The sequence below is a fragment of the Oenanthe melanoleuca genome, chromosome 2, assembly GCF_029582105.1.
Source record: "Oenanthe melanoleuca isolate GR-GAL-2019-014 chromosome 2, OMel1.0, whole genome shotgun sequence".
NCBI classification, from domain to species: Eukaryota; Metazoa; Chordata; class Aves; order Passeriformes; family Muscicapidae; genus Oenanthe; species Oenanthe melanoleuca.
This window is the reverse complement of record NC_079335.1, coordinates 59,149,871-59,175,611: the sequence shown is the minus strand read 5'-3', so window position 1 is coordinate 59,175,611 and position 25,741 is coordinate 59,149,871. Positions and strand designations below refer to the sequence as shown.

Here is a 25,741-nt window from a genome sequence, read left to right as displayed (position 1 = left end):
AACAGCTGGATGATTAGTGTTAATCAGCCATTTCACTCCTCTCTCACTGTCCCTGTAGCCAAAGGCTGGAAGGACTCACTATAAAAGCCACTCAATTTATAAAGCTTTATCACAGGATAAATATGGTCATGACTTGAGATTATCACCAAGCCTTTCCTGAGTCAGCACCACCAGACTGACCCATCTCCTGCAGTGAGTTTCTGCACAGTGCAGCCACATTACTCCAGGACTACACACTCCAACCCTTATTTCTGGCAAAATTGCTCTATCCTCACCAGAGCAGGTTTTAACATGGATTTTAAGTCCAACACGATGCAACTATAGCTGTATGTCAGTATTCAGTGCTGCCAGATTGCTATTGGTGTTTGTCACAGTTCATTCCTGTTTGAATATCTAGTTCTCCAACAACTCTCCAGACTAGCACAGCACACTCAGTAGCAACACAAGCCTCCTTCATAATATAGCACCTCCTCAACCCAGAAACAAGAGCCCTAGAAGGGCAGAGTAAGGTATTTGTAAGCTTTCAGGTTTGGAGGAATTTCTCAGAGCACACGTGTCCAATCCCTCACTACCACACTCAATTTCATAGAGTGGTCTCCTGAAGCCAGTTAGATAATTTTTTCATTTTGTGCCATGGGAAAGCTCTTTGAAATCCATTGATTTGGGACCATTTCAGCTGCAGCACAGGTGTATTTCATCAGTTCACAAGCATTTATTCTCATGCCAAAAGAAGCCTGCATCTTCTTCACCTCCTTTCCCTTTCCCAGTCTCACCCATCAGTGCTTCATATATTGACATCCATAGGACTCCTCCTTACATGACTGGCCAGAAGCAGTGGTCTTTGGGTTGGTGTAGCCAGGTCTTTGCCATCTCATGAGCTCCCAGTTTCTATATTTCTAGCTCTAAATGATCTGAAGGCATCTGCCTGTAAGGGCCTGGACTGCAAGCAGAAGTATTTCAGAGCTGCAGCTCCACTATTTCACCTATGACAAAGTCGGGAGTTTACAAGAACAGAATAGGAATAGGCATGTTAGTTTTGACAAGCTGAGGCTTGAAAATAGGAGCATAAGGGCATGTCAAGTAAAAAAATAGCACAATTCTCAGAGTTTTATGAGAAACTTATTAAGAAAACATTCATGGTTTTTGCATATATTTAAACTTCACCCCTCACTTTCACCAGAGTTAACAGAAGGTTATTAAGTCCTTTGTTTATTGCATTTGCTTATGTTGCCCTTTTTGGGGGGGGGGATGTGTGTAATCTAGACTTTGGCCTCTGGTTCTCTCCCCTTGGATCTCCTGGCATTCTGTATCACACTAGACCTGATCATGAAAGACTCCAACAAATTGTTTGAGCATTTTCACGTATGTCAAATCAGCATTACCACTCCTCACTCAATCTGCCTTCCCACACCCCGTGTAAGGCTACTCATTGTATAAGCACACCTGCTGAAAGAGCAGACATCACACAACTGACATGTTTTCATAAGGTAGTGAGACACCTCCAGCCACTCATTTCCTGTGGATTCCCAGCAAGGACGGTCTGCTAAGACTCCAGGCACGAAAAAAAAACCAAACCAAAATAACCAAGTCACAGCTTCACATCAGCACAATGCAATGCTTCTTCTGCAGCAAGTAGTGTGGAGAAGACATTTCCCAGTATCTACCACTTGCCTCCTCCAGATTCCAACAATTCAAGTATTCAAGTAGTCAGCAGAAGTCCCTTTCTTCACAGGAGAAGGGATAAGAAGTCAGCTGTGCCATACAGCTGTGGTGCTGTGAGACTGCTGTGACAGTCACCTTGAATCTTGCCAGCACAGACATATTTGTGAAGAAATTAAAGCAGCTTTAGCAACACACTACACGGCCACCTACGCATCTTGTGAAGTCAGAGCTTGGCCCCATATGCTGAGGAGACCTATGGAATGCTGGCAAGCAGAAACAGTTGCCAAAACCAGCAAACCAAAGTGGCATCAGCATCAGAGGGAAACCAGCGGTTAACACCTGCTGCTCTAAGTCAGACCTGCAAGCAAGTGATGTTCCAGAGAACAGTTTTTCAAGGCCACATACAAGATTTAACCAACTTCTGCACCAAGGATGCTTCAAGCACAAAACCATCTTCATTTCTTCTCCCCAATCAGACAGCAAAGGCATTTTCAGTGAAGCCAGAAATAGGATAAAACCAAGAAATGAATTCTCCCTTCATACATAGCAGGACAGGGGAAAAGTGCATTTCTCATTCAGCAGAGGCAGCTGCTGAAGGAAGGCAGAGGATAGGAGGAGAGGTATTGCCAAAATCAGCAAGACAATCATCAGAACAGCTTCAGCATCTCATCTCCTGCCTGCTGGCAAAGCAGATGCCCTTCTGCCAAGGCACAGGGGAAGCTCAGCCATCGTAGAAGTAATTGAAACAGAGATATTCACTGGGGATAGATTTCCTCGAAGAGTCTCACTAGCAGATCAACTAGAGCCTGATCTCCTCCCTCTTTACTATAAAAACATCAAAATATATTCTTCATTGAACTCCACTTGCAAGTGATTTCAGAGAGACTAAGAGAAGGGCACATTTAATAAGAAAACATGACTGGAAGGGCTAGACCTGATTTTAAAAGTCAATAAAGTGTGTGTTTTCATTTAAGAAACAAAACTTAGCTGTGGTTTTAATAAAAATCCAACCCTTATTTGTTTTGGAGGAGGAGAAGGGAGATCAGTGTGCTGCTCCTCAATTTTTAATCTCTCTGCTCATGGCAACAACAAACAAAATTCAGCTCATCCCTATGAGAAGTCTGCTTCTAAATCAAGTGGAAAACCTAGGCATGTGCTGGAGTACTAGAGGAAAACCACTTGGAGATTCTTGCATTGCTTCAAAGATTAATCTAACATTTTAATTTTAGACCAGAAGCAGCACAGCAAGATAGGGATTTTGTTTTTAAAGGGCAATTAGAGCCTTCCTCCTCCATTTGTTCTTTCTTTAGAAGAAATATCTCTATTGTCTTGACATTTTGGAAAGGAAAAGCCCCACTGTGATTGTTTCACAGCAGTTATGAAATGCAGCAGCCACACAATATGCAGCCCTAGGTTTGTGTTTTTGGTTCTCATTTAGGTGCCCAGTCGGGGTGGTGCAGGCATGAAATCATTTGCCTGACAGCTCAGCTGCTGGTCACTTATCTAAGGAGAAAATCACTGATGACTGCAAACCAAGATAAACACCCGATGTGGACAATGGAGGAACTCTGAAAAAACAATATATGCCTTCAAAGAGCACCCACACATTAATGACCCATTGCTTTTCCACCTTAGCCACTACCTCTACCAGACTCATATCTTAGTGATCAGCCTATTCAAACTCAGATACAAAAATATTTGGTTTACAGAGCACACACACAGGCTTAAGAACAAGTTACCCTGGAAGGCACCCTGCTAAATTTATAGTCTAGAAACATCAGGGCAAACAACCATCTACTGGAATGGCATCTAAGAGCCATCTTTAAAGTGCTTTAATCTGTTATTTGGCCAGTACCAAATGGATTGCAGTCATGTTGCCTGCTACCTAGGTCAAGAGTTCTGCAACACTGTGCTACAGGATTTTATCAGGCATGAGAAATGCAGAACTCCTCACATGTGCCAGCAGCTGCCTCAACATTTGCAGTGAGTGAATTTTCTCACTGTAAGCAGTTCCCTGAAGACATCCCAGATTCTTCAAAATTTTGCCATTTATGAGGTGCTTGCTTTTCACCCTGCAAGACTGCAACTTTATTTCAGAGTTTGAAGGAAGAAATTTTGGGAAGCTTTAGTCAAGACACAGCAGGACAGAAACCTGCTGCATAAAGGCCAGGTCCTCATTTATCCCATAGAGTAGTCATCAGAAGTGAAACCAAGAATTCCCAGGATTTTCACCTCAGTTTAGGGCTGGAGGAGGTGGTGGGAAGTGTCTGGTATTTGATTCCAGATTTCCCACAGTGATTAACGCATTTTAAAAAAGTTCCCTGGTAAGACACAAGAGCTGTAGTGATCCAATCGATTTCACACCATGACACTGACAGTGAGATGCCTTCCTGCCAACAGCTGGCTCTTACTAATCCTCCCATTCAACCTGCTGGAACATGATTTTGCACCCAAGGCCGCATGCAAAAGCTGCAGGCTCAGGAGCAGAAAAGATGCTGTTAAGCAGGAGGAGTTCCACACCTTTCCTTTTTCTATCCCCGCCAGTGAACACAAACAGTGTTTGGTGCCAGATCCCACAGGCCCTGAGATGGAGGCAGCAGCCAGGAAATGCTTCTTTAGAAACAGGGGCAAAAGCATGTGCTATAAATTAGGTACAGCCCGGTGCAGATGGGCACAAGTTTGCAATGTAATGCACACTTAATTATAGACTGAATTAATTCTGAGTCCAGAGGTTCACAGTACATCATTGAAGTCTCTTCTACTTACTCAATAGAAGAGACCAAGCAGTCAAGAGTCTGCTGTGAACTCCTTTCATCTTACAATTGCCAACTTACATAGGAAGATCAAGAAGGTGAACAGCAGCTTCCAACATATGTGAATTCCAGCAGAGACCATTTTAAGAAGTTAACAGAAACAGGGCTGGACAGTAAAAAGGTTAAACCTAAGCAGGTTCAACACACTCCAGCTCTTTCCTGCTATAACATGCCACGTTTAAATGGAATCAAGTTTTTTTGCCTTGATCCAGGGAGGATTTCCTTTTCTAGGACAGAGTAGCATACCATTTCCTTCCCTCATATAAAAGCAGCAAAACTAGGTCTTCTGAACTTAACTTGATCCAGCAATGCTGGCATCAAATGCTGATCAAACAACAAGGGAGAAATTATTTTTAAAAATAATTAACATAATAGTTCACTCAGAGACTGCCTTTGCACTAAGACTCAGGAAATGGATGGCAGAGGTTTTATTATAACTAGAGGGGGAACATTTTTCTTTAATAATCTCCACAACTGAAGTTACTCAGGTGTGTCTCCAGCAGACCTAGTCTGAGACACATTGCATAGTCAAAAGATGAAGTCATCGTCAGGGCAAAAACCAGTCTAGCCACCAAAGACAGGCTTTTCTCAGTCAGCTACTTACAGCAAACATCTGGTGCACCTGAACAGGGCAGAGCATGGCCAAAAGTCACAGCAAGCTCCCCAAGAACAGGCAAGACAGAACACAAGCTACAAATTCAGTAATAGAGAGCCCTGTGAAAGACCAAGCTGTGGCACTGCTCTGTGTTACTGATGAGGGTTTAAGAACACTGACATATGTCTGCCTTAGAACTTCAAAACAAGACAGCTGGAGAGCCCTTAATGCATCTCTCTCTCCTGTGTCAGGAGCATGTTCCAGCATCCAGTTGCAGGGCAGTTAAAGGTTAGAATTGCTTCCTGAGATGGCCAAATTTAAACATACAGCATAATAAGCTTATGCAAGGTGTGTGCCATTTAGGACACAGCATCCTTCATTCAGAATAGGTTTTATTTATTTACTATTTATGTCAGTCAATAATGTTTCCTCCTCTTCCATCTTAGGCAATTTCAAATGCTGGTGGTTAGAAAGGAGAGGGAAAGAAAGAAGAGGAAGCAAATCATAAAATCATAGAATGGCCTGGGTTGGAAGGGACCTTTAAAGATAATCCTGTTCCAACCCCCATGCCATGGGCAAGGACACTTTCCACTAGACCAGGTTGCTCAGGGCTCCATCCATCTTGGCCTGAAATACTTCCAGGGATGGGGGATCCCCAACTTCCCTGCGCAATCTGTTCCAGTGTTTCCCATGAGGAAAGACAGTACTTCACTTCTAGCAGGACCAATCTTTCTTATGTTACCTTTAGTAACCCTGTTCTGGGGAAAAGCATGGCTCCCCCACTTTATGTTTGATTTTTGTCTTATTCACTCTCCTAACCATCATTTCAATCTGGACAAAATATGCTAAATATATGCAACATCATCACACGCTTATGGTGAAAGGCACACAGGCATCTCTAAATATCTCTGCAGGAGCACACAGCAGCCAAGGAAAACTCCTACCACATATCACCTGTTTGGTATGCAGGGACTGAGAAAGCTCCTCAAGAGACCATTTAGTGCAAGCCTCTACAGCAAGAAAAAAATCAATTCTTTCCCAGGAAGGGAAAATAGTAAGATGATGAAAAAGGGCTTCTGACAACTTTCAATGGCAGCATGAAAGGCACCTATAAAAAGAAAACAAACAAAACAACAACACAACAAAAAAAAAAAAAAAAAAAAAAATAAAAAAAAAACCCCACCCACCCAAAAATGTGAATCCACTGAAAGGGAACACAAAAGTGTGCCATGCATTTCCAGGGGAACAAGGGGATCTGCAGCCACAGCAAGTCAACATTCACCATCTCCAGTCTTCCCCTCTGGGCAGTCTGTCCTTACCACCACACTAGAGCTGGCTCTGCAGCTCCAAATAGCTTGGCCCACCTGAAGCAACCTATAGAGCAATGACATAGAAGGTCTCAACAGCCTGATTATGAGGCTTTTATTCCAGACCAAGCCTTCTGCCACTGATCAAACATCCAGCACACCAGGCAAGCCAGGTGGGCTTTGAGAATGCAGCCTCTGGTTTTGTTCAGGTAGAAGGAATCCGGCTTGCATCTCCCAATGCTGCTCAGCAATGCCAGCCAGCACAGAGGGCAATACAGGGGGAAGTCAAGAGGTTCACTTCAGAAGTGCCTTCCTCATCCAAATCAAAATATAAAAGGCAGGCATACCAAACTTCCAATGCCTTTACCCCATACCAGTATCAGATACTTTTTCTCCCTCCTTAGTGCATCTGCTCACTTTGGAAAACAAGAGAAGGAAAAAAAGTTTCCTAAGCCTCTTTGCTTTCTTGCTGCATACCTCAGGACCCTTCTTTCCTAAGATGAAGGGTTAATAGTAAAAAAGGGCACAGCACACTAAATAGAGGCTCCCCCTATGCCAAATTGCTTCTCAGCTGCCAGTGTGCTTTTTCTATTGATGAATGCAATCTTCACAGCATGTTTTTATGTCACATTCCTGAATCTGCCATTGGATGAAACCACTGACTTTAAGAACAGCTTTTACAACTCTTTCTGAAGAGCTCCCCCACCACTTGCAGCATTGCTTCCAAACTGGCTCAAGGCTGACAAATTCTTTGCATGGGGCAGGTGCTGGGCTGATGCTGGAGCAGGGAGGGATGGGAATTAGCAAGGACAAGGACCCTGGTTCAGGTGAAAGCACTGGTGGAGTGGGAGGGGTATCAGCAGCCACTCTGTGAACTTGAAAGCTCCTTGGCTGAGGAACCTTCCCCAGAAAATGGGCATTACCACCAGTTGCACCAGGCTTATGTGCAGCGCCGTGCAGGGCCACGGGCCAAGAAAAGATGGATGCTTTGCTAGGCTGCAGAGTCTGAAGGCACAACTCGGTCCTATGTAATAATCTCACTTTTAAAAAGAGACTGTCACTTGTGGGAAGCTTTTGCAGAGAACATGAATTACACACAAACACACCCACACACCCACCCTTACATGCCTTGAAGAGCTTCAAGCAAAACTCAAAACACTCCCAAGACTTCCAGTTGCTGTTTCAGCTTAGCTGCTTAATACAGAACCATACACTTTTCCCTCTTCCCACATGCATGTCTTCCCCAGGTTTCCAGAGATCCCACATGAAGACAAACAGGGTTTACACTTCTGGCAGCTCAGGAAACAAAGCTGCATGATCCCCACAGCAGATCTGGAGCAACTTCTCACAGCACAAAAGAGTGCTTGAGATAGGGAAGAGGAAAGCACAAGGGGAACAGTGTGCTTTTCTCCAGCTAGGAGATACCAAGTGGGAGTGTTTTTGTTTATTTCAAGGGAAAAAAAACAATAAATTCTTATTAGTATGCATACTAGAATTCAAAGTCTTATGAGCTTTTGTGCAATAGCAATCTGAAGGACACAGCCAGGCACAGAACTGCTGTATGGCAGAAAATTGAGTATAAGTGGAAAAACTGCATCAAGTAAGTTTTCCTCCCCTTCTGAAGGAGTTTACATCAACACACTGGCACTTCATTTCCTCCCTCCATCACTGCAGTCACTGATGCTCTCGAGGCTGACAGCACTTGTCTGCATCACTCTCCCCAGCTGGTTATGACCAGGGTAACTCGGTGCATGCAAAGGGGGATTCAAATCCAGCTAGGAAACAGTGTGAGTAGCAAAGCCAGAGCCCTGTGCTTTCAGGAGGGTCTGCTTCTCTGCCCTCAAACAGCAGCCCCACCTCCTTCAGCCCTACTCCTCACTGAGGCCACCTTTCCTTCTAGTCCCCATTGCTGTGAGTACCAAAGGACTGAGGTTAGCCTCTGGAAACCACCAATTTTCTTCCTTCCTGTAATGTGTGGTGATAGAGACCATACAAACTTTTCAGGAAAAATCTGCCCCCTGAGGGCATGCATTTGTTTGATGTTACCCAGTGACCCTTTTGGCTGCACAGGTGCTTATTTTAATGCTGGTAAAGAACTGTTCATACCAGATATGCTACAAAAATTGAGGTTCAGTAAAGAAACTATCTGTTTATAGCATAGTGAATAATTGCTTTGAGCCACACATTGTAAATTCCCCTCCTCCACTTCCTCACCCAGAAAGAGGGCACAGCACAGCAAAAAAATAAAACAAATATGCATAGTTCTGTTAATTCACCCACAAAGGACCAAGGCCAAGGGCATTGCTCTCCTGTCCACAGAGGATGGCTGCTATCCCAGCCCAGTCCAGACACCAGGCACAGCAGTATGAGCTTGGCACCACACTAACCCAGCTATGTGGCTTCTGGAGCAAAACCAGGTCATGTTCAGCCAAGAAAGCAGATCAGCCAAAATGCAGCTGCCTGTACCACTATGCCCTTAGATACTTGTACTGCTTGTGTTTTCAGGTCAAATTCTTTTTTTCCCTGGTAACTATGAAAAATAGATAACTTACAGAAGTGTCTCAGAAGTTGACCACAGACTCTAGAATGCAAGGGCTTTGCAAATAAAAGCACCTTGCACTGTCAGAACTAAATAAAGCAGCAGAAGTTTACCTATTTAAGAGCATGTTAACTATAACATGCTTTCTTGGAAGTCAGTGTTTCATTCTTTGAAAACTACGACCAACAGCATGAGCTGCAGTGCTGCCTCCCCAGCCTGCACGGAGGATATACTCTGCTACTTTAATTTTCTACTCCTTGAATTTTTCCTTGGAAGTCTCCACCCCCTAGACCACATTCCCATCTAACCACCCCCAAGCACTTGGATGAAATTACACCAAAATATCAAAGCCAGCTGATTATTTATAAAATAAACAGGACACATTTTGTCTCTAGTAGAATGGAGCACTCCCAGTTAGCTGAAGACTTTAAACTTCAAGTAGGGGGGGTGGCAGACAGAAAGGAAGGAAGCAATGTTTCACTTTAGGAGAGCACACTGAGAACTCGTTATTTGACTTAAAAGCCATCTGCCTACAAAATGAAACTGTACACATACATAAGACTTAACAAGCTGCAAGCAAGCATCAATAGCAACAATCACATTTCAGTGAAAATAGCCAGCTTTGATCATGTTTCTTTAGGATAACCCTCCCCTTCAAATCATTTTCAATTCTCTCAGCTCCTGTCAAGCCCATCTCCCACATCTGCCAATTATACCAAGAAGCAGAAATTGAAATAAATGCAGGTGCAGGGAGCAAGCTAGAGTGCTTTGTCTGTGTATCAAAAACTTTAAGAGGATGAAGAGAGGTCCCTGACAAACAGGGGGAGCAACATGTGCAAATGAAAAAAAGCCAGTTATGTACATGGAAAGGCATTCCAAAATTTTTCCAGACAAATTCTGAACACTTTGTTTCCTGTGAGAAAATAAGCATTTGACTAGAGATCTCCTAATCAGGAAACAGACACGTCAGGTATTTCTAGAATGCTAATGAATGTACAGAACAGTGCAGGGATTATCTGCTGCCTGCCTCAGCTGACACCAGGGACTCCCAGTATCTGAACTCCCTCCTGTTTTTATTCAAGCTACAGTTTGCAGAAAGATCTTTCACATGAAAAGAAAAACAATATGTGAAGTCAGTTCCCAAACAGATACAGAGAGCTACATGTGGAGCTACAGGAAGACAGAGCTTAGAAGTCACTTGCATCAGGGATTGTTTTCTTCTTCTGGTTAGGGAAAAAAGAGAAAACATATCCAAGACAAGAATGTGCAATAAAATCAGATTAAGGAATGTTAGTCACTCCTGGCTTCCCCTCAAAACAGAAGTCAAAAAGTTTCCTCCATTTATTCACAAGATGTCTAAACAGTGAGTCTTGCTGAAAGAACAGAAAAAGAAAGAAAAACAAAAAGAGAAAAGTGAAAGGAAAGAAAGAAGGTTGCTCTTCTCAAACTACTAATAAGCTCCTGAAGTATTCTTCCCTCATCCATGTACTAAAAGCCAAAGCAATCCCTGCAGCATTAGCAGGCACCATGGTCAGTGCTGGGTCCCAGACAGCCAAGAGTGCAAATACAGTATTAAATGCATTCATACTTTCCCACTGAGACAAAGCCTGAACAGCCTAACAACTGCTCCATCCTCAGCCCTCCCTCTTCCCAGATAAGCTCCTGATATTGCTTCTAACTACAGATGTCCCTGACTGTTTCCATCTATGTTTACACAGGGAAGAGGCTGAGGGTCACAGGGTGGAACAGCTGAGAAGAGCAGGCACATTGCTGCAAACGTGTCCACTCTTCTTCAGATTTGGCTCTGGTACTCAATGGCTTTGCTGTTGCTGCTCAGCATCCATTTACACAAACATCAGTGTGGTTCTTGGAGAAAGGAGGATTGTAATTGAAACCACCAAAAATAACCATTGGCATACAACACTTGTTATTTAGCACAGACCCCCTTCAGCAGTTTTCATGGTCATGATTCAGCAGACACAGTGGCAGTACTCCAAAATAAGGTCTTTTTCTCCTTTTTCTGCAAAAGAGCCATGGTGCTGCACAAGCAGCCTAGGAGAGGACCTCATACCCCAAGCTTAACCAATTTACCACCACACTGCATTCCAGCCACGAGAGAAAACACAGACTAAATGCAGTTGCAGGCAGAGAATTGTGCTAAGCCTCCACAAAGCCTCTCCCATGGAGCCCTGTTTCCCCACAAGCAAAATGGACCTGGGCTATTCCCAGCAGCTGATGAGTCAAATAACTTCATTATGAAACACTTGCTTAAGACCAGAGTTGTTATTTAAGGAGCCAGTATCTCACCTGCCTCTCAGAGATAATACAGGTACACGAGACAACACACCCACAGCACAGCTCCTCTCTCTCCCTACAGAAGTGATGCACTCTGAAGCAGCTTTTGACTGCTTTAAATGTGTCACACTAGCCCAGGAGCTGTTTACCCAACTTCTTCAGAGATAATAAAACTGGACATGTAACACCTCCCAGCAACTGCAGAAAGCAGCCAACATGCCAGATAAAAAGCCAACCACTGTTAGGTTTGTTTGGTTGGTTTTTTAAAAACATAATGAAAATTCCTCATTTCAAAGCGGGCCTGACAGAAAAAGTTACCGAATGGATGTATGAAGTGATGTTTTTCTCCAATTTTTGCCACACGAAGAGCACATGGAGTAACATATGCCCAAGACTTCTTGTAAATATATTTCAATACAAAAAAGATTGTACCACACACTTTCAAAACAGTTGAAATAAAACTCTCTTCCTTCCTGGAAATCTGTACTTAAGCTACAGGCATAACATTACATACCATATTTAGCATTTCCAGAGGAATGCACACAGACATGACCATGAGGAAGATGACTGTGGTTGCAGACTTCCCTTTAAACTCCATCTTTTGCTTTGAAAACAGACAAACACTCCATATCTGAAGAGAAGCTGTTTAACAGCTTCCAATTTACACATCTGTTGAGCAAGAGAGTTCCCACAGCCATAAGAGCTTTTGTCTTGCATTGGTGACATCAGAGCCTCTGAGCTGTCAGGCACAATCATCCTCATATATGAGGAGTCAGAATCTTCTAACCCAATTTGGAGGAATAATTCTTTTCCTTGGAGTCTTTATAGGACTCTCATTGAACCTGGCCCATCAGCTTTGAACCTCACCATCTTCCAAAGGTCCTGGGCTGCTGCCTATTCAGATTGTTACTGGTCATTGACCCTTTGGGAGGGCTGGGAATCAGAGTACAAATAAAGAGCAGCAGAGTGTAGCAGTGGCATCATGCTGGTGTTTGGAAAGACAGAGAAAATGACAGACAGGAAACAACTTTTTTAAAAATTGTGGAATTGTGCATTTGACAGTTTTTTAAATCAAAGTAAACCGCTCAGAAATGTGTTCTGAGCAGATTATTCATCACAACCATTTTAAAACTATTAGCTGGCAACTATTTCCCAGCTGATGTGGATTCCAAGTTGAAGGTGAGCTAAACAAGAGACCTAAACTCCTTAGTTTTTATCCCCATCATTAAAAACAACTAAGTGGCATGGGATCTAAGTGTCCTAAAAACACCTGATGAAATCTTATCAAACCAGTGCAAAAGCTGTTCACCCAGCTCCTGCTGGGATGATAAAGAGCTATACAACTTGCACATCACAAGAAGAAAAAAAGAAGCGCACCTACCTCCGGCTGTTGGGAAAGCAGGATTCTGCAAGTTGCAAAAGCTCATATGCTTTATCATGGAAGTGATTACATTATTCAGGAGTGGCTGGTGGCAGTGACTGTGCCACCACCCTGGCAGACACACCACTTGTATGAACTGGCAGCTTGGCAATCATCAGTCACCCACCCTCTGTTTCCAAAAAAAAACCAAAAGCACCACTCTGAAGAGCAAAAAGCAAAGCTCTCCACAGAAGCTCCACACTGCAAGCAACTTCAGGGGCTGTGTTTCAGTAGCTCTACTCTTCCACACCTTACAAAAGAATTTTATTTTACTGCCATTCAAGCTGCCAAAGATTGAGTTGAGATTGAGATAAAAGCAACAAGTATAGATAAATATTACTACCACTCTGTTTCTTCCAAATGCCAGTATTTTCAGTTTCATTGACACTGATAAAATGCTTGAACTGTATACTGTACTTTACTATCCAAATTCTACATCCAGCCTCCTTGTGATGTCCTCCCTGATAAGGTTTCTCCAAAGTCATTCTAGCCAGATTATGGGATATCAGCTAACTAAGCCTCTCAAATTGCTGTTCAGAACAGCTACTGTTTCTACACTTGCATTTTCAAGCCAGTTGGTTGAGAATGGTAAGTGCTATAGTTAAGCTTATTATTTGTTTTTAAATTATTCATGTTTTAACTACATTAAGAAAAAGTCTCTTGGTAAAAGACCTAGGAAGCAAGGTTTTGCAGAAAAAATGTGGAACTCAAATCTTTATTTTCAAAACCAGTGAGCTTTTGTCTTTTTTTTTTCCCTCTAGTTTTTTTACCCCCATCTTTCCTATATATATTTCTTGTGCATTCTCTCTTTCCCTGCAGTTTGCAATTTATTATAACTTTGTGTTTGTGGGAAGTAGATTCTGGGGGAAACCTCAGAGATATGAAGACAGTAATCTCAGAACCATCAGATCTCCTGCAAGCTAATGAAGCAGCCAAATGCACAGTTGGAAGTTAGGTGCCATGTGAGCCCAAAGAGACTCAGACTCCACCTGAACAGGGACAAGACTTCCCCTTTGGTCCTGAACCCTGCCCTGATGCTCTGCCCCAAAGTGCACCAACCTCTGGATCAGCTCACAGAGCTCATCCACGTGTGCTGTAGCCAAACACCGTGTTCAACAGGACAGGGTTCACTGCATGCAATAACAAGCATTCCTGATTTATTTTAGGCTGCATAAAAGCTAATAACATAAGCAAATCTTATGTTTGTCTTGAAACAGTACAAACACTAAGAGTCAGGGAACAATGTCTCAGCAAGACAGCAGGAACCAAATGTGAGTAATCACAGAGGAGTTTGGGTTGGAAGGTGGTTTAAAGGTCATCTAGTCCAACCCCCTGCAATGAGCAGAGACCCCTTGACTGCATGGCACAGAGCTGACACAGCCCTATCATACAGGAGGGATACAAGGCCATGACAGAGCCTTTGTGCATCTTACAGACACAGGACTGTAGCAAGCCACCTTTCCAGATCTTTGGATCTCAGCACAACCCCTGAAATGCCTCCAGCAGTATTCCTCCCACAGTGATCCCTCCTGAGCAGGGATGCAACCTCTGCTCCTTACTTCCATGTGCAAGCAGCTATCCAGCAATTTGTTAATGACACTGACGTGCCTGGTAGTGCCAGGAGGTCCCTAAGGCAGGGAGACCTGGAATTGTTCAGTTCACACCAGTTATGAGAACCACCATGGAAAGGTACCATTCAGTAAGATGCTGGCAAGCTGCCCAGCTAACCTAGGTTACACTAGCAGGCTCTCTCACGGCTGCTGCTGATGCACATATATAAGCATCTTCATCTCACTGATCTCTTTCAGCCCTCTTGGGACATCTACATGGAACTGAAGTGGTCTGAAACAGAGGCAATAACATTTCTGAAGACAGATGGTGCTAGGAACCCTGATTTTCCAAGATAAGCACACACCCATAAACCAGACCAACAGGACTCAGGAGTGTGCTACCCACACACTGTGTGACACCCATCATGGTAGAAAGGCACCTGCACCACACTCTGCAGCTCCAGTACTTCCTCGTGATGCAATACAGCTCTGGGATCTCAGGATGCAAGTGGTGAAGGAAGGGTGTGGGACACTGCTGCCACTTACCAGCTGAGCTGGGACTGAATGAGGTACACTGCTAAAAAAATCCACCCAGGGAAATCATTATTCCAGACAGCCAGAGGCAGGAAGGCAGGACAAACTAGCTGCAGGGATGCTCTGCACATGGTCTGGTGATCAACACTGGTGAATCCACAATAAGTCAGGGCTTGGTACACACCTCCAACAACATCCTCTCTCTTGCTCATCAGCACTGTGCACTTGCCAGAGTTGATGCAGATGACACATACCCTTGCTGAGGGGTCATCTGAGCAAAGGAAGATGAGTTTGTTGCAGCAAGCTGTTTCCTGTGATCTGCACCCCATGACCTGGCTTTTGTGGCCTGCTGCTTCTGGGAAAGTTTCAGGGACAGGAGATGAGTTCTGATGTACTGCCAAGCCACTCTGCCCACAGCAGAACATGTTAAATCACAAACAGATACCCAGTCTGCAGCTTCTCCCAGAGCTCCTTCTCTTCTCTTCTCGATGGCATGGCGTGCCTGTGAGATGGGCTTAAAACCTCCCTGCACCCCAGAGTGCCCAGCAGCACCCATACAATAGCAGCCTACAGCAAAGAACAGCCTCTAACAGAGACCCTCCATTACCCCCACAGGTACCACAGGCACTACTTAGTCACTCAGCATGTTCCCTGCCAGCTGACTGGAAAATCCGTGTGGCAGGGGGAGGTGTCCCATGCTAGGGTAGCCAAGTACCTCAAGGAAGGAGAAATTAAATCCCACTTTAAGCAAAATAAAGCACAGGGAACTAGTGTTCATCTGGGGGACAGGTTGGGACCCTCAGGACAGACTGCAGACAGCTATTCAATATCTCTCTTTCAGGGCAAGAAATGTTAACATGGGTGACAAAAGCTACCAGGTAAAGGCTGTCACATTGCCTTTGAAGTCAGCCAAAAAAACAGGGAAGGGAAAATTCCACAATACTATCAACAACACCTTTGCATCCACAAGCAAAAGGCAAGAGACCTGAAGAGAAGACTAAGTTAAATTAAAAAGTTTCCTGTTTTTCAGAGTCACAGCCTATTACAAGCACGGATACCTTGATGAGGTCAGAAAGGCACCAGCCACACAACTACTGAAATCAAGTAAAAAAATGGAATCTGATGTGCCTCTGGGCTTGGTCTATTTACACAAGAAGTGTTAGCCAGATCTAGCTAAAATCATGACCAGTATTAGCATTTTCAGTCACCCATGCAAGTTAAGCTCCCTAGCAGATCATTGTCAGCTCTGTTTGCCCTCAATTATTATCTGCCCGGGGCAAACATTTGGGATACTTTTGGGTACAAGCTGATAAATGAAGACATCATATGGTTACCCATACAGAAAAGTAATTCCCTCATTAAAGAACTTCATGGATGAAGAAGCAACTTTTGAACCACAGCACTGTATGACCCACGTTCAGTTTAACACTGGAAACAAAGAACTCACATTTTGTAAGCAGTACAGATAAATCCTGTACCACGATTTGATGCACAAACCTTGACTCCCTACATGCTACCTTCTCCCCTCTAACATGCAGGGATTTTAAAATGCAATGAGTACATTGCACCAGTGGTCAGTGCACTTTTAAGTGACTGAAGCATAATGCAGACACAAACACCCCTCCTGCTATTGATATTCTTTCAGCCAGGAATCATTCTGAAACGAAATTTTTAACATTTCTTGTTGCATGCTGTCCAAATGTCTTATATTTTTTTTTTCCTCTTACAAAGGATAAGGCATGTTAGAATCATGCTGATTCAAGGAATACAAGCCTAGGAAACTCCATTTTTAATTTTTATTAGCCACAAAGGCACTACCCTAGGAGTTATTTATGGGCTCTATTATAAAGCATTCATTTATTCACTCAAAGTCAGAAAGAATGTCTCCAAAACTGCAAGAAATTTCATGGTTTTCTGATTAACACAATGTTTTTTGTTAATGCAATGATTTTTCTTCCACTTTACTCACATCAGTTGCACTTCAAACTAGACCTTAGTAAGCACACAAAAGGAAAAATGGAGAGATTACATTATTTTGTAGGCAAAAATCAATGCACCATACTACTAAAACTACCAAATTGCTTGGCAGAATGAAAACAAAGCCATAATAAACCAGGCTAATAAAGTAAACTAATGTGTTGCCACCTGTGTCCATCCTGAGGCTGTAACTAACAGACCTCCTCTTAGGACACCTCTGTGGCATCCAGGGGTGAGGGAAACAGCTTTAAGTCTTTCAAATCCCAGCTGGTAAGTCAGCTTTAAAGGAAGCAGCTGAAGAGGCAGAAAAGCTGGCTTGGAGCTTGCCACTACCAGCAGCTGGGTAGCCTTGCAGTGTCCTTGCAGACAGAGCTTTTCCCCAGCTCCACTGAATTCCAGCTCATTTCCAAAGACACCAGACAGTACAGAATTTCTTATTTATATATATTCTTATATAAATTCTAATTAAATAATCATTTTTCTTCAAAACTTTACAACTTTTTTTTTTTTTTTTTTTTTTTTTTTTTAATTCTCAAGTAATCTATTTTTTTAATGCAAAGGGATAATCAGAGAAGAAAACTAAGTGGTCCAAGACTGACAGCAAAAGGCCAATTCTCCTCACTAAGTGTTACTTCCATGCCTGTTGTGTCACTGCTCTCCAAGCCTTTTTCTAGTGCTGGGAGCAAAGCAACACCAGCATTTGTGTGCTTTCATCTGACAGGGAGCCTGCCCAGGGAGGAAGAAAAAGCAAAGCATGGGAGAAAAGCAGAAGGAAAAAACTCGAGAAAATTGGGGGTGGCAGGAGAGAGAAGTGGGGTGGAAGTTGTTCATTCATGTGTTATTCAGCTTTTTGAGGTTACTTAATATCAGCATATGGCAGTGAAGTTTTCTAAGTTAATAGTTTCCTTAATATTCCCACAGGATTCTTTACTACTCTAAACATAGCACAGAGGAAAAAATAAGATCCAAGGAGATCATCATCAGGGGCAGGTTCAAGAAAGAGTTCTTTCAACCTCCCCCAAACTGCTTTCTCTCTTGGAGCTGAAAAATACCCACAGTTCTTATGCAGTATTAATACTGGCCCATTTAAATTTGAAACATGCAATCCCAACAACACAGGCAGACAAAAGAGAAGATTTCATTCACTTAGAAAAATAGTTTGAGTGGAGTTATATTTGTTGAACTATACTTGGAGTTAATTTTTTCAATGCCTACTACAAACTGCTAGCAGAAATATCCATGCTTGTTCTCAGTGCAAGAGTCTACCAATTAAGTTGTCCTAAGACCTTTAATGTACTTAAGGGTTTAGAACAAGTCAAAACTTCAGCAGGAAACCTATTCCTGAAGGCCTGAATCTTGAATTAATGTTTGTATTTGCACTGTACTATCTACCTTCATGTGATTTGTGAAAGCTACTTAAAGCTTGTGAGGTCTTGTCAGGTAAAATCCAACGTCAAAGAAGAGACTGTCCACTCTCATTATTATCTGCCCATTTTGTTTGTTTCCATCACTCACAAAAGGGAAATGACAACTAGGTCCAACAGGAAAAAACCTGAGCCATGAGCAGGAAACAGAATCTCTTGTTTTGGCTACTAAGGTAAGAAAAGGTAAATAGTGGAAAATTCCCCTCATACAGGGACCACAACAGAGCTGGATCATTTGACAAGTCTTCCTCACCACTGCTTTTGTACAGCCAAGCCACCTGTCAGAGCAGCTTCACTGTCTTAAAGAAAAAGCATCAAGCCAAGGAAGGAAACAAGAAATAGCATTACTCAAGACTATCTGTGAGTACACATAATTGGGAAGTTCTTGTGTCTTGGTTTTTTCTACCACTTTTAGGGCAGCAATCCACAACTACAAGACAACAAAGAGAAGTTTGGAGGGACAGAAGAATGTTTATTTGCCTGTTCTTACATGGGTTAGGAACTGAAGCTAGGCATGGAGTTGAGGAGAAGCTCCTATTAAAGGCTGCACGAGTTCCCACTGTAAACAAGTTTCTTTAGCCTAAATTCAGCACAGTGTGTGGTGCTGGTATGAGCTTGATGCAATTTTTAAGACTGTGAAAGTCTATTTTTTATTCTTAGTAAGTTGGTTAAGTGTATTTATTATTAAGTTATTAAACTTTGAAACTGAAAACAAATCCCATACAGCTTTAACACGGAAATATAACAAATGTTTGCTGTTTTTGCCAGGCTCCTGTTCTGTGATTACTGGACACTACAAATATTTATGCAGCATATTTTTTCTTCAACAGTTCCCACTATCAGCTATCAACCAACCCCACAAAGCCTGGCTGCAGGCTATGCTATTTCCATCCCTCTTTCACTGAAATTCTTCCTTAGCAGCTGTTCTGGTTGCAATTAGAAGTAACTGGGGATGCAAATCAAACATCCTCATACTCTAGAAATGGAGTTTTCAAGGAGAAGGAAAGCAGCAGCCTCACACTGGCTCTGCTAAGCCACCAGGCATCACTAACCATGCAAGCAACAAAATCCAAGCCTGTTTTTTGTTTATGTCTGACAAGCCAGACTAAAAACTTTATGTTTTTAAAGTTGCTTAATAAACCAGTAGAAAGATAATGATTACCCAGTCTCATCATTTGCACATGAAAGGTCAAACACAGAAGTTACAGTAATTTGTTGCCAGACATCACTGGAACAAACAGCTGCATTTTACTTATCTTCAGATATCAAAGGACTTGAGTGGGACAAAGATTACTTGGCTTGACAAGCTTTCAAAGACCCCTCCAGCTCAAAACCAGAAATGTTTCTGAAGAAAGTCATGAAAGGATTTAACATAAGCCTAGCAGCAACTCCTATATACCAGCATGAAATTTACCACCATCCTCTAATCTTGTCAAAGCTAAGACAAGATGCTTTGCCTCCTTTCCAAATGCAGTGGAATTGCACACTTCCAAAGGCCAGAAGCAGACAAGTTCTTCCTCCCAGGAAGCAGAGGCTCCATGGCAGCGTTCATCTGCTTTAAATCTGCCCATCCCATGCTAGTTCCTCACTCAAGCAACTTGTTTTCTGCCAAAGAGCTGGCTCAGGGAGCCCAGCCACTGGGTCACACTAGTGCCAGGGCAGAGACAGGGGAGCAGCCTTGGGACAGTCTGACCAACAGCAGAGCCATGTTCTCCATGCACCCATGAGCTACACCAAGAGTCAGCAGAGTTTCTTCTTCACCCTCCCACCTTCCTTTGGAACAGATAAACTGAAGATCTCAAATCACCTTCTCTGCACTTTAATAAAACTTATTTTATTGCCTCAGACTCTTAGAAGACCACTGTGAAAATCTGTTCAGCTCAACCAAAAGGAAGACCAGAAGGAGTTCAGTTCTCTTTATATGTGCTGCAATGTATTATTTAACATATCAAACACCTTTAATGAGAGCAGTAAATCACATTGTTCTCGTTTATAAATAAAACATTGTGAGAAAACAAAGTCAATGTCTGTGCTGCAAAACAAACAGGAAGGTTACCGAAGAACCAAAAATAATATGTGAAAGAATTGAACTCAAACTTTTGTAACTGTACCCACTCTAGAAGGCTGAGCAGAGAGTTAAAAGTTTTAGGTAGCTGGAAATAGCTGCTGCCTCAAAGCCAGTTTTTGTGTTTAACACATGTGGTTAGACAGCCAACAACCATTCCTGGGGATTATCTGCTCAGAGTATGAAAGACAATAAAACAACCCACCACTGGTTTTTCAGGCAGACCTGGGCACGATTCCCATTAGCACATTTTTATTTTAAAACTGAGTGTGATTGCTCTGATTTTATAATACAAGAAAGCTAAGCACAGATGTTGGTACTTAGAGCCAGACAAAACTATGCCAGGTAAATAAGAAATTGCAGAGTTATGAACTGCTTCTGAACATGAACAAATATATTGCATAGCACAGCAGTTTAAATACATTAGTCACTGTATGCAGTTGAAGTAAAACAGCATCTTCCAATCTCTATATTAAAACAAGCCAAATCCAAAATCCTACCAGGTAAATACACATTTTTTTCCCCCTGTTGATTTTGGATCAAGCTTTAAGTGAGAACTGATGGTAGACTGCAGTTCTAACCACTCAAGGAAGGAAGCAATGACTGGTGTTCAGTGCTGGTTTACTGTAACAGTAATGGACTATTAAAAGATATAACTACAAAAGAAAAGATACTTATACCAAGTTTCTGAAGATGGTACTTTTACACACTATCAGTTTTCCAGACTGCAGAATGCAAGAAAACAGAGATATCAGATGTCATCAGCCTTCTCTACCTTCCATCCATGTCAATTAACAGCTGCAGTTAATTTGTGGTATTCACTAATTTATGATGTAAGGCCCTGCTCCATTTTGCTCTGGAGTGTGGTTTAGTGTACTGGCTATTAGAATGCTCTTCAGCTTGTTCAGATTTTCTTTTGCCTTTCATGTTCTTGCAAGAAGTGTAATACTTGACAAAGTTAACCTGAAATTCAAATTTGTCACCTGACACTTCAGTGCTTCATCTGTCTCCTACTTGCAGGACACTCATAATGAAACCATTTAAACCTTTAGAAAACTTTAAAATTAACTTTACTGATGGAGAAATTGTGAATTTGAAGTAGAATTTGCTTTAGGAATGACAAAGTATCCCCACATTCATTAATTTATTGTTATTTTTATAGAATCAGAACATACCTCCTGTTCTGGACAAAACAGAAAGGCTTCTCAGGCGAGTTCATTTGACCTCAGTCTGGCATCAGGATGAGACCAGACAGGCTGTGCACCACCTCTCCCACCTCCTTTGCAACTTGAGCTACAGCAGATTTTCTGTTACTGCCCATGCAAACACTATAAACCTGCTGACCCTGGTAGGAAGTGAAGATCTGATCATTAGCAGCCTTCATCAGTTCTCCCAGTACCAGAATCAGAATCATTAGCCTGGACTTACAGTGGTGTGCTCAGTTAACCACTCTGCTCACTCTGCTTGCTAAACTTGGTCCTAGACATACCACTTGGAAAAAAAGAAACCTTGGGGAAAAAAAGCACTGCACAGAGTAAGTACTTACAGGGTGATCATTCTGTTCATTTTGCAACATTTCCTTGAGTTTCTGAACTTTCTAGGTTGAACACACCCCAGTAGATAACACAAGCAAAAGAGGAGAAATTTTCAAATCTCTTTTACTTGCTAGACCTTCACTTCCTCTACATCCTTATACCTCCCTGCAAAGTTCAAGGAGTCATTTGAAGAACTCATTATAATTCTATTTATTCCAGTCTATTTAAGATGTTCCAATACAGCTCAGTTTGAACACATACTGTGCCTCTGTGAGACAAGCATTAAAGCAAGATTTGATTATAACTTCATTCCATTTAATCCTACAAGAAATAATGTAATGCACTCACAGTAATACTAATTCCTTTCAGGTTTTCTGGTTTATGTTTCTGCTTGAATTCATAGCTTACACTTAAATATTTTTGCAGTATACAAGAAATTGTTTCAAGTGGTGTAGTTTAAGTCAGACACAGACCAAACAGTCTTGAAAAACATGATCAGTGTCATCAGATAAGCTCTTCCTTGATGCAGGTCTTGGCTAAAATGCAAAAGTTACTATGGAGCAAGCGAAACACATCCTCAAGTTCCTATATTGTTCTAGGGTCTTTGAGACATCTATCCCTTCCACAGCAGCAGGCACCTTCCATAGGGAGTTCTGTGTATGTCTGCTATCAGTTACAGCTGAGTGAACAAATCCTCATGCTCAAAGCATCAGTTGATGTAAATCACTACTGTAATAACAGAGCCAAAAGAGCCACGTCAGTTTACAGCACAGGACATGACCCATACTTGCAGCCTGGGAAAGCAAGTCAAGGGAAAACTGCTCTTTTTATAGCCTGGTTCTCTAATTAGGATTGTTGTCCACACTGTAATTTGGTATTGGGGAATAAAAAAAAAAGCAGCAGCATATACTTTAAGCAGACAAATCACTATGAGCTATAAAAATTTGCTATAGCTGAATTTACTCAAACATAAACTGCAAATGTCCCAGATTCTTCGAGACCCAAAAACTATGAACAGCAGTTGTTGCAAGCACACTGGGAACACCAATTCTAGTCCTTATTAAAATGGCTGGCTAATAAGCACTAACATCCCCTGTGTGGGATTACTGTGATCCTAGAGGGAAAAAAAAAAAAAAAAAAAAGAGAGAGAGAAAGGGGAATAATAAAACAGTAAAACAGCCATTCCATACCTGGACACCAACTTGGAATGAAGAGTCCAAGCAATGTTTGCTTCTGGGGACAAGTGAGAGAAAGGCTTTTGAACTGAAAAAAGTGCAGATGAAAAAGTCCTACGCAAACAAAAACATCAAACTAGGAAATTGTTGCTTGATTATTGTGCAAAGACTAAGTTACCTATTTTGCCATTCTGAGAATGTTTTAAGTGTTTTATCATGACTGTGAAATTGACCTGACAAGAGAAAGGGTAACTCAGCTATAAACTGGGAAAACAGACAGGATGACTAATCATGCAGTTGATAAACAGTTTGCTTTGCTAGAAAAAGAGACCTGACCTTCAACTATTCAGTCCTTCTGTGCCTGCATATTTCTGCCCTGTTCCCTGATACTCTCCCTACCCCACAACACTGCAAGAACAACCTCTGGCAGCCAGCTCCCAGGACTATTCCCACTGAAAAGCAGTGATTCCTGATCCAACAGCCTAGCAAGCCCAGGCTCTACAGCCTCCCTCAAAGTCCCAAGAGAGCACTGCTCACATAGTTTACTAGCATCCCTGTCATGCCAATTTCCTGCCTCTGAAGTCAGAATTTAGGGTGCAGGCACACCACATTCCCCTGAATGGCATCATGATTTCTTGGTGCTAGTCACCTTCTTCTCTTGTGCAAGTCTCCAACAGAATGACCAGCACTGCTCTATCACCCCAGCAGAGCAAAGGAAAAAGAGATGAAGATTTCACCTTCATTTCTGAAGGGAAAAATTTCTAAAGCCTTTGTCTAAGCAGAGGAGATGAGCATGATTGTTAGGGACCATCCAAAAATATGAATCTCAAATGTTGACCTTGGGAGTCCCTATGAAAATTAGCACTAAGCTAAGGGATGGGCCAGAATTTACTGCTCCCTTCAGCTTTGCAGAGGGAGAAGGTGTGTTGGGAAAGATTTCAGGCTTTGCCACACTTGAAGAAGAACAGGCCTGTCTTCCCTCACTTGTCAGCATGACTCTTCTCACTGAGCAACAGGTAAAATAAAAGCTTTTTAAAAAGGAAATATTGCCCTTTTCCATTAAGGTTAAGGGATGGAAACCTTAACAACCAGCACACTTCTCCTAGAAGAAGAGGGAGAATTTTTTCTATATGTAGACAACAGTTCTCTGATTTGCCTGTTCCTGTGATCAACACTTCAGTGGCAAACCCCTTCCAGAGCAGGGTTAGGTCAGTGGTTTCAGCTGTCTGTCCAGAGCATGGACAACTGTGGTCTGACCCAGAGGAATGAATAAACTTAAACTGAAGTAGGCATGACAAACTCATGCAAAGGATTTCTCATGACTTGACCCACCATGAACATTCACAAGCCCTAACAGGCATTGCAAGAACACCTAATCGGATTTGTGATCCACATTTGCACTTCCTGCACAAGAAGGAGGAGCAAGCTTTCTCCCAGACATTTCCACTCACCTAATAGACAGACCAACTAAACAAACTGCTCCAAACCTTCTTCTCAATTGACTCCCTGAGCACCTAAAAATCACATCTAAATGGTGGCAGATGATATGTTCTGAACAGACAGAGCCACACATGGCTGGATGTATTTGATGACACCAAATCAAACCACATTACCACCTTACACCAATGAGCAGGTTGCAGCCTCTTGCTAAATCCTTATCAGCACACAGCAAGAGTCCAGGCCAAAAAAAGCTATGTGACTGTTCCAAGTCTCAAATCAAGCCTTACTTCTGCATCTGTTGCTGACAAGATTTTAAGTCTAAAAGCCCTGTGCTAAAAATCACTACATGGCTGAAAAAAGACCAACTGTGGAGGAAGTGTTAACACAGTGTTAGGTTCCCCTGGGATTTAAGGAGCTCTGTGAGAAGACACCTTATTATAAAAGCCAGCTCTCTTCTGAAGAGACTGCCAAACATGGTCTTTAAGGAGAGTAACAGAGATCACTTAAACCTGATGTCATCTTGACATTCAGGCAATTCTGCCCAAGGTTTGCTTGACGATTCAAAATGGGAAGATTCAACATTCCTTAATGTAAGACAGAGGGAAAAAATCATTTGCCTGTCTGCCAGGTTAACATAGTCAAACAAGATGTCATTTGTGACAATTTTTTTTCCTTTCAGAACTACACATCTGTGTGCATTCACACACAGGCATGAATAACTTTGGTATGACACTGACTATTGAGATGGAGAGATAAGATTTCTAAATGTGTAGCAGTAGTACTGAGATCCCCTCCCTCCACCAAGTGGAATGGTGCACTTGGCATGCTCCGGTGGTGACACAGTACCAGCAGCACAAGGTAAATTTGCCTCAGACAACAAAGGGGCTCATGGTGATGCCCAGCATGGTATCATTCAAACACCTTACAGGCAGCAATGCAGCCCCTATACCTGCCATGAAGCCATGCCATTCCTGCCAGCTGCAATGAAGTGCCTGTGAGGAAGAGCAAGATGAATCCTAGATGCCTCTTTACAGCTGCATCTTACCTTGTCTTTGGATAAAAACCCTGAGCAGTGGATGAGCACTTGAAACAGCCTTGAAGAAGTTGTCATCATTATTAATAGGGAGAAGGTCTCCATGCACATCAGCATATCCAATCATCACTTCCAGGTTGGCTATGTGATGAATGTGAAGAATTAGTTTGTAGAAGTCTTCAAACTTTCCTGGCTTGTAGCGATCCAGAGAGAACCTTCTGAACTCTGCCCCAAACTGCAAGAGAAAGAAAAGAGAGCATCAGCACATGTGTCATCACAGGCCAATGCTGCACTTTGGCACCTGAATGTGGTATACATCACCTCTCTCTTCACAGAATTAGAGAGCCACAGAATCAGTCAGGTTTAAAAATACTTCT

The 25,741-nt window shown here is 42.4% G+C and overlaps 1 protein-coding gene across 1 annotated transcript in view; it reads right to left on the bottom strand.

Moving 5' to 3' along the window:
• Positions 1–25,741, bottom strand: part of PARD6G (par-6 family cell polarity regulator gamma) — a 64,190-nt gene that overhangs the window by 25,646 nt on the left and 12,803 nt on the right. Inside the window, exon 2 of the mRNA XM_056485536.1 lies at positions 25,377–25,599. Within this exon, the coding sequence (XP_056341511.1) occupies positions 25,377–25,599 (223 nt within the window). The remainder of the gene's footprint in view (positions 1–25,376; positions 25,600–25,741) is intronic.